At 42.4% G+C, this 14,529-nt stretch overlaps 1 protein-coding gene across 1 annotated transcript in view; it reads right to left on the bottom strand.

Moving 5' to 3' along the window:
• Nucleotides 1-255: 255 nt before the first annotated feature.
• The window catches only part of CEP112 (centrosomal protein 112kDa), a gene marked incomplete at its 5' end in the record, with an annotated part of 126,781 nt that continues 112,507 nt past the window's right edge, over nucleotides 256-14,529 (bottom strand). The window contains 3 exons of the mRNA XM_010179993.1: nucleotides 256-523; nucleotides 646-710; nucleotides 2,910-3,011. Coding sequence (XP_010178295.1) covers nucleotides 256-523; nucleotides 646-710; nucleotides 2,910-3,011 — 435 coding nt within the window. The remainder of the gene's footprint in view (nucleotides 524-645; nucleotides 711-2,909; nucleotides 3,012-14,529) is intronic.

Below are 14,529 nucleotides of genomic sequence, written 5' to 3'. Positions count from 1 at the left end.
ACGTTGAAATCGCTCACAAATTTTTACCTAATTTACGTTTAAACCGCTCACAAATTTTTTACACCGTTTTTACAAGCACGCACTCTTCTTTGCAGAAATCCTCCGCTGAGATAAGAAAGTACCATCAAAGCCTATAAATATATAAAAAAAAAGATGGAGTGGCTTTCCCTAGGAAGTTTCCTTGTACTCACCTCTCCGTGTGAATCACTGGCTCTAAAGGCACAGCGAGGCTTTTTATTGCCGCAGCACTTGCCATCATTTATATTGGAGGGTGTAAACGCCTGGAAAAAAACGCTCCGGCTCGCGGAGATCCGGTGCTTTGAAGATGCGATCTGCAATATTGCGCATTGCATCATCGGTTTCTATCTTAAAAGGAGGTGGCATCACCGCGGCGCTGCAGCTGTGCCCCCGGCTCGTCCCGAGCGCGCAGGCAAAGCCCAGACTTGCAGTGCACCTGCGAGGGCTCTCATCTCGCTCTGACACCACTGAGTAAGCACTGGGAAAGCTCTCAGACGCTTGTTTACTGCAAATAAGGATCTTTTCAAACTGCAACCGTGCTCCAGCATTTTAATTAAGCCGGAAAACTTCAAGAATGGGGCTCCACAGGTGTGAAATGGTACAAATTGATCAAAGATGGGCACGTACCTTCTGGCGTGGCAGGCGTCCAGCTCTTCCTGGAGGACAGAGGTTCTTTTCTGCAGCATATTTACCTGTAAAATGCATCCCACGTGAAAACAGCGCACAAAATTCTAATACATACATTTATGCTCGTTTCAAAAAGGGTGTTTTTGTCGTCCATCCTGCCTAAATAAAATGCAGTGACACTTCAGGTGTGTACTAGAATTAATGCTTGACAGAAGATAGCCAGTGTGGCTGCCCTGGCTCTGCTCCAGCTGCAAACTCCTTTAGGAACAGAGGCAAACCAGGTTTTTTTGGTGGTACCATAGGGGTTACCCAGGGGTTTGGGAGCTCCAGCTCTGCTCCCAGCTCCCATACGATCCCTGCGCTCTGATCCCTGCACTTCTGCTCTCGGGATGAAGGTGCTCACCTGCTCTTGAAGTGTATGAAAATTAACATTTGTTGACTCACCAAGAGCAGACAGTTGGGCGGTACTTTTTATTTAGCAAAGTTTTGAGGAAACTTTGCCCAAACCTTACGTATTTGATTTCTTTGTTGTTGTTATTTATTTTCATGGCTGCTCGGTGCTTTTACCCAGCCCATCCTCTTCATCCTCCTCCACCAATAAATAACCCTGACAGGTGCAGAGATTCCAGGGCCCTTCTCATCTGATGTTTTCAAAGAGGAATTTCAACAATTTTGGGAGCCCAGGACACCTGTGCTTCACATAGAGCCCCGCTCACCAAGAGGCCTGCGACGACAGCGGGCGCTGGAAACCCAGCCAGCAGCTCTGTGTTTTTGGGACTGCACCCAGGTTTTGGTGTGTGCAGTTACTTTCACTCTTTTGAAAAGCTGCTGCTTGCAGAAGCCCTGCAGGTGGATATCGAATTCTCCTCTTTTTTTGAACTCATTAAAAAGTGTGGTATTCTCCTATGAGCTCCAGAGTAACCAGACAGCGCTAATAGCCAACCACACTTAAAATAGCTTTTTACTATCAACTGGAAATAGATTTCCCCACTAGATCCGTAACTCTTTATTTCCCACAACTATTTAAGCGAGAATGAGCATCACTTCCATTAGGTATCCCTTGAGATGTAAGCAGAGTTTACAACCACAGTGTTAAAATCGTGTCACTGCGAGCACAGAGGAATAGGAAAGTTTCCCCTAAGAAAATTTCCTACTTCTATTAAAGGCAGCCTTTGCCAGGGGAAGTGTCTCCTGCGTAGCAAAAAATGCTTATGCATTGTATAGAAGGAAAAAAAGCAAATACATTAAATTACCATTTCCACCAAGAGAGACTGCATAAGAAAGAGATATGGAGTTTGTAGATCTGTAGTTGCTTGAAAAATGGTCCTGAAAATCGGTCCCTGCCTTTCTCTCCTTCACTCCCCTCAGCCCAGCACAGCTCCCAGTCCTTCCCAGCACATCCCAGTGCTGCCCAGCACTGGGTCATGTATGACCACTTGCAGGGTTTTCTTGGGATTACCATGATTTCACACCTATGATCACCCCTTTTATTGCTATTTATCTTTCCTCACATGAGTTCAGGCAATGATGGCATTTTGTTTTCTTCCAGCTCCTAATACCCTGAATAAAACAGCATCAAATAAGTTCTGTGGGAACCATGGAGAAGAAGCACACCCAATTAGTAATTCCCAATCTACAGTGACATTTGGTATTTCTATCAGCCAGTTTTATAGCTTATTTCATATAAATAACATTGACTCTTTATTATTCTAGATGAGCAAGTGTTTTGCCGTATTAAAAACAAAGCAGAAGTCTATCAGAGCCTCATTATATTGGTAAATGTAGGAATAACACAGTGATCATTGGGACTACTGTCTGACAACAAATATCCCATTGGCTTCATTATACGGGCTGAAAGAAAACAAAATGATTTCTCATTTTCTTCTGCACCCTTTACACGCATCCTTTAAATGATGCCTGCCGGAGAAACAGGGTGAGGAAGATGAGAGAAAACTGTGTGCTATGTAAGAAATGCTGAGGAAAAAACCACTAATACAGAATCCAGCAGAATTTCTATTTTCAGCTGCCATCTGAAGCAAAATCTGGGGTGAAAAGATACAACATGGGAGTCCTTAAGGTGAGGAAATTGGCGGAGAAAAGCCTTGTGAAAATCGACTGAGTCAGAAGCCTGCGAGTGCTGCCATAATTTGGTTTAGAGACTTATTCATTACTTTTGGAGACATTTTACATGGTCATAATTTCTTGTCTAGATGAGAGGATTTTTGAACAGTCCAAAAAGTCGAAGGTGAATAATAAGGATTTACCTGAGATTTTAAAGAGACAATGGTGTCTTCAAGTTCCTGTCTCAAAGATGCTGGCATCAGACCTTTGAGTGTGGTTTCGTATTCCTGTCGTATGTGGGTCATCTGTAACACAACAAAAAGAAATTCCTATATAGATGGCTACTCTGGGAAGCCAGAAAAGAACCTCTTTGCTTCTTTTGCCCAAGTTGGAATCCAAGTAAACACAGAATTGTGAGAGAAGGGAAAGGGAAGGAGAGAGAAGAAAGATCAGCAAAGACCCATAAAGAGCAAAAGAGGTAAAAAAGAGGAAGAAAGGAAAAAGAGAGCATAAGAATAAAGAATATATGGAGAGGAGCAACAAGTAATGAAAAGGAAACGGTAAGGCATTGGTTGGGACATGGCCTGAAGGAGCAATAACCATTCCTAAATCTCAATAGAGCATTTATACAGACATATATTTGCAAATTGATAGAAGTTTTCTTTTTGCCTTTGGTGGGATCTGAACCAGGTCTGTAGGTGATGTTTGCCCCTTATTGCCTTAGACAAGGTGAATTACCATTACCCAAGATTATTTATACAAATTTTCCCAACTTCTAGCTTTTAAGGCCTTTTTTAAATTTCCTGTGCAACTATTTTTCATTGCACTTTGTGTCTTCCTCAACTTTAGTGATGAACTTTCAACAAATAGGTTTGAGCATCTTAGACACGTTACAAGATCAGGTGTTCACAGCAAAACGATCACTTCTTTGGTCCATAACCTCATTCAACAGATGCTGAGTAAACAATTACAAAGCAATGTTAAATGAAGATAGACCAGCTGGAAGGATTGTGCTTTGTATCTCTCTGATTCGGTCGTATTTGCTGAATTTTGACACAGGAAAAGCATGGAGAGTCCGGTTCAGCTCGGTCCACCGCGTCGCACAGGACCCCTCACTCGCTTTATTACTTGGCTGAATCAGGGCCTCACATCTGTACTTAACTTCCAATAGGATTAACCGCTTAATTCAAATTAAGCAAGTACTTAGGTGTTTTTCTGGATTAGCAGCTGAATATGTAAATAAAGGATAAAAGGGATTCAGTATCAGATTAATTTATAAAATATCTTCAAACTTTCAAATTGAATCTTTCTTCCCAGTGATTTACCAACGCCATTCTGGGCTCATTTTGTTTTCGTTACCGAGTTGCTTAGATCTGCCGTTGCGACCACAAATCCAAACCTCATCTGAAATCACGGCCTGCGAGGAGCACATACGCTCACACACGTGAGAACCCAACGCAAACTTCACCGCAGGCTCTGCCGATTCGGAAAAACAGCCGGTCGTGCCAAAACCCTCACGGTGCACGACACAATTATCAATACAAAAGGACTAAAACCATCTGATGAAACTTGAGGAAAACTCTGTCTCTGAGTCATCCCGACGAGCAGAAGAAATCTCCAAATCTCTATGCAAATAGGCAATTAGAGGCTTTCCTTGTGAACCCCGAGTGAGTGATGCCACTATGCAAATCTAAAGAAAAAATACGGTGAGACAGGAAACCTTGTTTGAACTCCGCTGGTGTATAAGCCAGCGATCGAAATTTATGTATTTGGAAGTTGCTCCAATAAATTCATGCTACTACTTCTATAAAGGCTTACAAAGCCATGCATAGGTGCTCTGCCAGGATAAATATTTTCCGAGCCAACAGCTCGTTTGGGTGGGGACCTTGATAGAGCAGAAACATCTACTGCAGTTAATCCAACACGTCACGTTTGGTGGTGGTGAGGCGGGAGCAGAAACAGGCGGCTACAACAGCAAAACGCTTTGATTTCCTACATTTTGAATAATAAAGAGCTATTTCAGGAGGCAGAGGAGCTGGATGATCACCTTGCCAATACGTTGGGGTGACCTGACCAGTGCAGAAACCCCATGGCGGGGCCTGCACCCCAGCTCTCCATTTACAAGCGATGCAGATTTTGGGAGCCGAGCCTGGACTGTGTTTGCTGTTAACTCTGCAAAGCAGAGAGGGAAGTGTTCCCTTTTGACCAAGGTGTTTCTTGGAAAATCAGGAAGAAATCCGCTTTAAAGCACAGAGATATATTCCTGTGTTGGCTGAAAAAGGAGAAAGAAAATGAGAACCAAGCCCTGGTAGCTGAAGTATTGCTGAGGGCTGATTTCAGAGAGAAAAAATGCACATATTTTGCTGTTCTTTGGGATACAACTGCAATTTGTTTGTTTGCTAAGACAAAATATCTTACTTTCAACTAGTAATTGCATCACAATAAGATGAAAATAAGAACCCAGCTGTTTCCTGTCACATTATGATAAACAACATGTTGGTATTTTTGGCTGAAGTTACTATCAAGGTTTATTGACCCAAGAGATTAAAATAGCGCATGGCAAAAATCCGAATCACTTCTTCTGACTGAAAAATAACATCTCGTGGGCTAACGTATACGAATTTTCATGGGGGAAGGTTTTTATTTTTAACACTTGTTTTTGACCAATGGAAGCGATGTCTGCAGGGATTTTTTGAATGTATTTTTTTTGTGTGCCTTAAAGGCTTTTTTGTTCTTTTATAGCCTCAAGCTGCCTCCCTAGGATCCACAAATACTGTGTCTCCTCTTGCACTCCTGAGAGATGTTTAAAATTGCAATTCTTCAGCCCTCAGGAGGGCTTTGGTCTGCTGGATGAGGATAGCTCTACTGCATTTACTGTTGTGTTCCGTTTTTCTTCAGTCCTGAGAAAGCTTTCTTTAAAAAATTCATTTTGGTGAGTTGATTTAATCCACGAACCCCTAGGAAGGTTTTATAGCTTTTAATATTAAGCTGCCACACTGGTCTTTGTTTATTCAGGTTGGCGGCTAACATATGAGGTTGAGAGCTTTACCATCAATCATCTTTGGTGTCGGGAGAAACAACTGAAAGCTGAAGCTGCAATGCATGGCTCATGTGTGCTGAGTCACACGATAAATCAGAAAACAGAACAGACAAATATTGACACAATTATATAAAAAGCAAAAAGCAGGGAAGTTATAACTGCACAGACTACCATGAGAGCTTGTCATAGTCGTTCTTCCTTTTCAGATGAAACAACTTGAGCGCATCCAGGAGAAATTCAGTATCTTCAGGATGACCAGATGCATTTCAGTCCATGCACTAAGAATTGAGGATATTCTGCTCCTCTTCTATGCTTTGCTGTATGGCCACAACCACACCACATCTCATTCGGGTTCCCAATAGTCCACTTTCCCCTTCTTACTTCCAAGAGGTCTGCGATGCTGAGTTCATCATCCAGAACACACTGGTCCTGGTGCAAAGTCTCCATCTCATTAAAAAATAATTAAAACAAAACCAAATGCAATCTCTCAATTGTAAATTACTTGATTTGAACCAGAGGAGCATGAGGAAAATGCAACTGAAGCACTGAGGTACACATTGCCAAAGAAAATGAAGGGAACACAGAAGAGTTGCTTAAGTTCCTTTAAAAAAATCAATCTTGTCGTGAAGGGCACGAAGTTCACATTTTGTTTATGCCAGATAAGAATCAAAGGGCCGTTCACTTAACTGGGGTGTTGTGGTTCTTGTAGTATCCTCATTTCTGCCTGGTTTTAATATTTGTGAAGGACAATAATTCCACGTGTGCCAGGAAATACTAGGACAGTGACCAAAAGGCATCATTAGGATCACTTAATTACGATCAAATTTTCTCCACATTTCAGGGGGAGTAAGTTGAGAAAAGTAATTCCCAAGTCCTTTCCTGCATTATTTAAACAACAGTACATTACAATGCTGTTTAAAGGAGAATTCTCTTCAGGAGGGTTGTGCATCAGCTGTGCAAGACACATCTCTGGAAGAAGACATGAACGATCTGCTGTAATAAATCTGAAGACAGGCTAGGGTACCAGAAAGGTGAAAATACTCCTTCAGCTTTAGGCAAATCATTTAATCTCAGACTAAAGTCTCATCCTTCTAAATGAGGATAATAATAATAACAATATTGCATAGGTCAGCCTTATTCAGGTGATGTGAAGATTGCTGAAGGAATTTTCTGAAAGCACTTTGAACAGGGCAAGCAAAGGACAAATTACTACGATGCCACCTCAATTAAAAAGAAACCAACAAAGAACAAAACCCCAAACAATAACCCAGAGACTGTCCAAGTAATGATTAATCACAGCTTAATTGTGCTCTCCCTCATTGCAGTGACTCCTCCTCTGCTCCTCCTCCAAAAGTGCTCTGAGTCTCCATGGGCCCCTTCCTCCATCGCTGGGCAATGTCTGTAACAAGGAGCCATATTTACCAAAAGCTGGAATTTCCTTAAACTTCAGATCTCTCGGTGTTGTCATAAGGGAATATTTAATTGGAGCTTGAAATCGTCTCCAACAATTTCTCTTAATGAAGAGTCAAATGATGTATCCATTTTTCCAAGGAAGAACAACGCCTGCACATTTGTCTTCTCACAACATAAATACGAAATATCCGCTGCTTTTCAGTCCACATCTTCTCTTATTTCAGGCAGTAGGAATTTCTGTTCTTGCTGTGCAATGCACGCTGAAATATGCCTCTTCCAGATTGAGAGAAACAGAATGCAACTTGATATAAATGTTCTCGAGTTCTGAAGAAAAGTAATGAACGCTATAAATTGCTCCAGAATTTGGCTCAGTTGAAAACGGTAACGGCGCAAGATCAGCCGAGCACGTTATCCTGTTAGCCAGTTATCCTGTCAAGTGCACACCATGTTGTTCTCCACTGAGAAAATCCTGCTGCACAACTCCTCTGTGCTGACCCTTCCAATGCAACAGAAATGGGTAGCATAGCTGTCCTCTTTGTTTTTCTGTCTTTAGCTCGTAAACCATCTGAGCGTCCAAAACATTTTTGCCTTGTTGTTTTACTGACCCGCGGGGACCTCCAGTTATGCCGAGCTGCTCGCTGCACGCTGAGCTTTCTGCTCTAAGTTGTTTTTTGAGTTTGTTTTTTTTTTCCCAACCTGCATCCAAGAGGTCTTATTACTTCAGTGGCTTGTATTTCCATATCTTTCATTTCTTAAGATCTCCCACCTGGAAAATCCTCAGTTTGGAGTGAAGCAATCCGAGCCTATATAATTCATAGCTGCAAAGAAGAAGCTTTTTTTTTTTAAAAAAAAAACACCAGTGGGCTGCATATGGCAAGAGCAGCATTCTTGGGATTACACGAGTTGGAGAGGAATAAAAGCTTTCACTGTCAACACCACAGAACAACCAGGAATGCTGTGGCTAGAAAATTCGCGCTGTTCTCTCCACCTCCCCCTCTCCACTATTGTTCCAGCTGCGATTCGGAGGATCCCCGACTTCTTTTCCGCTCCTTCCGAATGACTCATCGCAGATGCCATCCTTGTCCCCGAGCACTGCTTCCTTCAGCTCTTGCCAATCGGCTGGAGAGGAGGTTTCTGCACCATGAGGGTCTCCCCCTCCATGGGGCAAAGGGGATTCAGACATGAGCTCACACCCCCTGACCTGGAGGAACACCACCCAAACCAGCCCAGTGCCACTGGGGCAAAGCTGGAAACACACGGTGTTCACTGCTGGCTCCATTGATTCCTAATCAAGACAATTAAGTCTGAACTAAAATGATAAGCATCTTTGACACCACCACTGGAATATATGTATGTATTTCAGTTGTACATTCCAGCATTCATTACTTCTATAAAATCCTCTCCATCCCAGCGTGGTTCAGCAAGTCAAGGTTTCAGTGTTGGATACGTGGGGGTGCTGAGTGCTCACTCACAGCAGCCTGCAGGATCAGCCTCAATATTTTCACAGTGACTGCATGAACAAGCCAATCTTGGCAGATAATGATCAGAAGCTGCTTTTACTGTCACCATTTCCCCTCTTTCAAGAGCATAAATCTAATCTAATCCTCTCGACTGGGAAACAGGCTGCCAGGTTGGTGAGAGTCTGCTCAGCTCTGGGCACGGGTGAGGATGGGTGATCCAAGGCTGCACTCCCTGGATGGACCTCTCATGGATGGCATTTGGTGCTGATGAAACTGCAAACAAAAGAATACTTTAGAGTTTAAATGATGATAAAGATCAGCATAAAGACGGCCTTTTTCAGTCCTTTTTAGCTCCATCCAGGCACTTCATCACCTGGAAAAGATGACCAGGACAGCTCACTAACTGAGCCTGCACTGGAGATGAGGTGACTCTGCTCTTCTCTTCTGCCATCGCGCTGGCTCCTCCATGCATCGACATGTCTTCTTGTTTTTTAATTCTCTGCATTAAATACCAGCATCATTGTCCCTTGTAGTCCTACTTTAAACACTTCTGAAAGAACAAAATTCCCTTAACTGTTAATATGCAAGCAAACCACAGATGCTCCGAACTGATGTACTGCTCTTTTAAAAGAAAGATCTCTTTCTCATTCACTACTATTTAAGACGAAGAGCTAGAAAACTGACATTTTAAAATATTCTCTAATTCCTGCAAGCCGGCATATGCTTCTATTCTTTTTTGGTAAAAATCCTCTCTTTCCTTTTATCTATGTGTTCTGTAGTTTCTGTTTCACTCTCTTTCTCCAGCTGGCCACTTCGTTCCAATAATTCATTCCGTCCTATGAAGCGGTTATAGATTTGTGTATTTTCCAGTTGTGTCTGATTACCAAAGCTCCCATTTGATCATTGACTTCCACACGTACATCATCACCATCTTCCTCTTTTCCCTTTGACAGTTGCACAGTTGGTGAGAGCCTTCTCTCCCGCAGCTCCTGCCATATGGAGCTCCTGGGAACTTTCAACTCCATTGATTTCCAGCTCCTTTCAAATCTGTTTTTGTGTGTTTGAATCTCAGCTTCTATCTCCTTCTGCTAATCCGAAACTTCACACTATACGGTATAACTTACTATATTCTGTTGAATTCTGCATTCCTTTCCTAGCAGGCTGTTAAAGAAAATGCTATACAAAATAGAAAATATATGTCAAATGCAAAGTTAGCATTTATTCTAATATTCTCAGTCTTAATTAAAAATTGACAGGTGCTTTTGTTTCAAAGTGATTAATGAATATATCGATAGGACTTTATGTATGGTAGACACTAATCAATGTAAAAGTGGTAGAATTGGGCTCCAAATAAGGTCAGTAGTCATTTAAAAATACCTCCATCAACACTGCCATACACCTATAGGGGCACCTCTATCCATAGAAGGTCTCTCAGAGAGATATAACCAGAAACAGTCTGATTCTTTGCCAACAGCCTCTACTGGGGAGTCTGAAAAGAGAAATGGATGAGAAATGGTTGTGCACTGTTTGTTTGTGGCTCTCCAACATCCGCTGTTCAAGAAGAATTTTTGATATTTGAGGTTTGTTCACTAGAAGCAGTTAGAAAAGAAACCTTCCATTGTGCTGTCTGAAAATATTGAACCGGATTTTCAGGTGTGGGGAGCTACATTCTTCTGGATCTTTGTCTCCTACATTTTTCACAATATATATACATATATGAAACGCTTTATGGGAGGAAAACAGCCGAGGTATGCAGTCACCTCCTGACCATAGTGCTTGGCAGAGCAATGGATGGGCAGAAGCGAATGGGGAATGAGGGAAGGACCCTCCTCAGCCTCATAAAACTGCAGGAAAATGAGTGCTCTTCAGGTACAGCCTCTCCAGTCCATGCTGGCAATGTACAGAAACTGCAGGAATTATTTTAATATGACAACATTTGGTGTCGCTGTTCTTGAAAGCCCCAGTGGCGAATTCTTGCAGATTCTCACTTTCTTCTCCATTGTGCCAGAGGATGCTGAGCCCCGGTGCTTGTGGCTAACCCACAAGAGCCACTTGTGTGAATCACTGCCGTGGTTAACATCATCCAAATCTACACTAAGCTTCCCATTTCTGCTCCCATAGGAATGGGTCTCTAGGAGAGGAGGAATTTTGGAGGTGTTTCAGTGCTGTGGGTTGAAGCAACCACAGCGGATGGCAGCGCTGCATCACCACCTCCAGTGAGTGCTGACTGTCTCAGTTTCCAAAGTGCTCGTGGGCTCTGCAAAACAGAGGCTGCCAAAATCTCCTCACCTGCAGCTGGCCACAACACAAAGCTTTCATTTTTACACACCTATTTTTGACCTTTCTAGCCTGGTTTTAGACGACTCTGATGCATCCTGAGAAAGACAAACCTTGGAGAAGTCTGGAAATTCAAGGCAGGGGACCCAGCAGCAAGTGTCTGGGGCACCTGAGCTAGAAGTCCTGTACCAGGAGAGAGCCTGGGTTTGTACCAAACCTCCCCAGTGGGAGGAGGAATGGAGGATGGAGGAAACTCCACTGCATCCACATGATTTTCCAGAGCAGGGCAGGATGACGGAGGTGAGGGCAAAGATTTTCTGTGAATTTATCTGATTGCATTTATCAGTGATACCTTCAGAAGTGAATCTGAGAAGAAATTTGGACCAAAACCGCTAAAGGGATAACATTACTCAAGTCTTCCAGTCATCGCTGTATTGAGAACTGCTTGGGATCCATACCCCGGACATGGCAACCGTTGCTCATCGGTGTCTCACCCGTCCTTTGCTCGCAGCTGCACAAACCTGCAGGCAGCTCCCATCGGCGCCGTTCCCGTGGAGGAGAAGGTGTGGCCAACGTCAGAAGTCCTCTGTGCTACACAGCAACTGCGATTTCAGAACAATGCATCATCCCAGAACAGATGTATTTAGTTGGCATGGAAACAGCAAGTTAGGCTGAACGTGGTAAATATCCAGCAGTCATAAAAAACTGAGCAAGTCCCAGTAATAAACATTAAAAAATGAAAAGTCGCTGGATGCTTTTGAATCAGAGCTCTTCTACAATTATCACTCCTGTTCTCATCTGAACATGAGCGAAAGCCACTTAACAAACTAAGCTGCCCCATTTAATTCCAAATACTTCTACAACATCCTTATTCAGATAACTCCTTTCTCCCTTTTTTATAATCTATTTGAGAAAAAGAAATTAAAGGGCTGGAAACCTACATTGGTATTCTCCTTCATTTCCTCAGCAATATTCATGAATTGAACATAATTGATTTTCTGTCTTCAGAGGATCTCTCTCCTTTAAGAGTCTATTTGGGACCTGACAGCTTGGAGGAGTATTCCTATAGTGTGAGTATCTATAGTGATGCTACTTCAGTTGTTTGAGGACATGAGGGACGTTTTTCCCTCTATTATCCCCAATTAGAAATTTTACATCATACTCAATCCGCCCCTATAGTTAAAGGCATTAGAACAAGAAATGAAATCAATATGGGGTTTTTTACTGAAAAAATTCCTGCGTGTAATTATCAAAAGAGAGATTCTTGGAGCTTTTTAGTATACTGAGTTGGAACGATTACCCTTACAAAAAGGAATCTGAAGTGAAATGAGGTATTCTAAAGAAATCTAGGTAATAAAGCAAGAAGATCACTACCACTGATTTTTAAACAGGCTTCAGTTCAGCAAAATTTGTTGCACATGCCTAAATTCCCAGATTCATTAAGGCACAGGCTTAAGCTCCCAGTGATGTGCGTCATTTTTAATTACACATCCACAGGATGTAAAGTCTGCTGTATGAACAATTTGGGTGTTTTAACTATGACTGACAACTGCACAAAGCCACATGACTCAGGAAAGAGAAACATTTTTAGTAGAATGAAAGGTCTTTCTATCAGAAATCCTGTCTTACATCAGATCTAGACATGTATCGGAGATTTGGTACAAGAGGCTGCGATACAGAGCATACCCTAAATGGGATTAGTTGACGGGAAGCCGGTTCCCAGAGTTACACAGTACTGAGATATAATAAACTCCAGCATTGCTTTGCAAGGAAAAGGTCTGGATGCACCCAAATTTGCTAGGAACATTCCCAGACTGCTTTAACTGTCCTGGGACTATACATCAGAAAAACTATGTATTAAAAAATGTATCTTAAATGTCAGTTACACTTTATAGTTTGCCACTTTCCATGAATGCAGTTACACATGTGTCAAGAAGTCAGACATGTAATTTTTGGAGGAAACATCCAGCCTTTTGCTCTGAAGGAAGGTGATACTGTTTTGAGACTTCAATCTACATGTGTAGCATTACTGAACACATGGACCATCGTTCTAGACAGCCATGCTTGGCTGAGACAGGACAATCTTTACAGAAACTGAGACAACCTTGATGGGAAAGACAAAATTATTCACGTTAGTCCAAGTGGGAGAAGTTCACAGGCACTTCTGACCAACATAGATTCATCTGGATGGGAACGCATCCTTCAGATAACGTTGCCATAACACAGCACTGATGAAACAACACAGATCCACCGTGATTGCATCTACTTACACCATAAAGAGGGTTGAAAAAGTGAACAGGAGTAAACACAAGTTCACACAAGAACATGAAGTATTGAAAAAGCTCCGTGAAAACAACAGCTCATCTTCAACTGCAGCCCCACGCTCGCCTCCAGACACCTCAGGGCTTGCCACCAGAGTCCTCCTGACACATTTCCCCCTTATTTATAGGATAGTTTGTCTGTCTGGATAATCATAATAAGGAAAGGTTAACTCTGTGTGATCACCAGAGGGTTACTGTAACCAAGAGTTAAGGTTTGCGAATCTGTCGGTCCCTCTTGGAGACTCAAGAGTTATAAGGACATTGCACTGGAAAAAGACAGACATGGAGCACTAAGATACCACCCAACAAGCCATAACGAGAAACAGCTCTTTCTTTTTAATTAAAAGCACAACAAAATGTTTTTTCATGTCTCATTCATTTGTTTGTTGTTGTTATAGAATCAAAACACAAGATTTTTCCTTTTAATGAAAAACAGAAGCTGTTTAACCCTCTCTCCTCCTTATTTATAGACATGTAAAAGCTCGGAAAAGCGGCCTTTGTAATAGTGCCAGCGCAAATGCCGATGTTTTATGCAATTCTGATTCCGACAATATTTGGTAAAAGCAGAAAGCGAGTTCTAAATTACTGCCTTAAATATTTCAACTCCCCAATCAACTGATGAGTCGTTAGCTACTGTTAATGCTTGATGAGCATCTTTACAGGTAGCCTGGCCACGACATAATAAATGGAAATACATCAGAGCTGCCATTTTTGCCTTTTTCTTTTGGAGAGAGAAGCATAACGAATGGATTAACCAGCCACTGAGAAGGCACTCTAAAAACTTCCAAAGTGTTTATCTGCAAAAACATCCTCAACGGCAGAGACAAGACCATCGATGACCTCAGATACGAGCGTTAAGTCTGCTAACACATCGCCACCTTGCAGGAAACGCTCTCAGCTGGACGGTGCAGTGCCATTTAAATAACATTTCTGTTCCACTTATCCTGTGGAAATGGGCGTTACCAGCTGAGCAGAGCTTCACTAATTTAGTGTGGGCAGGACAGTCCCGTGGGTTGGTTTGGACCAGGTGCTCATGGGAGACAACCTTGAAGGGAGAAACGGGGGACCATCCTGTGAATCTGCATGTCGAGCCTTCTACCTCTCTATTTCGCAAGTCATTTTTTGTTCCTTCTTCTGGATCCCCTCTCAAAATGGGTCAGAAAAAAAGCAAAGTGGCCATGGCAAAGATTAAATTAACAAATGACAAAAATGGGAGATTTGGAAGAGGACTCTCATAGTGTGCAGGCCAGTGCTGCTCTCTGGGAGGGACAACCATGCACCAAATAGCTTATTTTCCTCCTTCTCTTCCAGG

The sequence above is a fragment of the Mesitornis unicolor genome, unplaced genomic scaffold (assembly GCF_000695765.1).
Source record: "Mesitornis unicolor isolate BGI_N332 unplaced genomic scaffold, ASM69576v1 scaffold9332, whole genome shotgun sequence".
Lineage (NCBI taxonomy): Eukaryota > Metazoa > Chordata > Aves > Mesitornithiformes > Mesitornithidae > Mesitornis > Mesitornis unicolor.
Note: the sequence above shows the minus strand (reverse complement) of the source record. Positions and strands in the feature narration are given on the sequence as shown.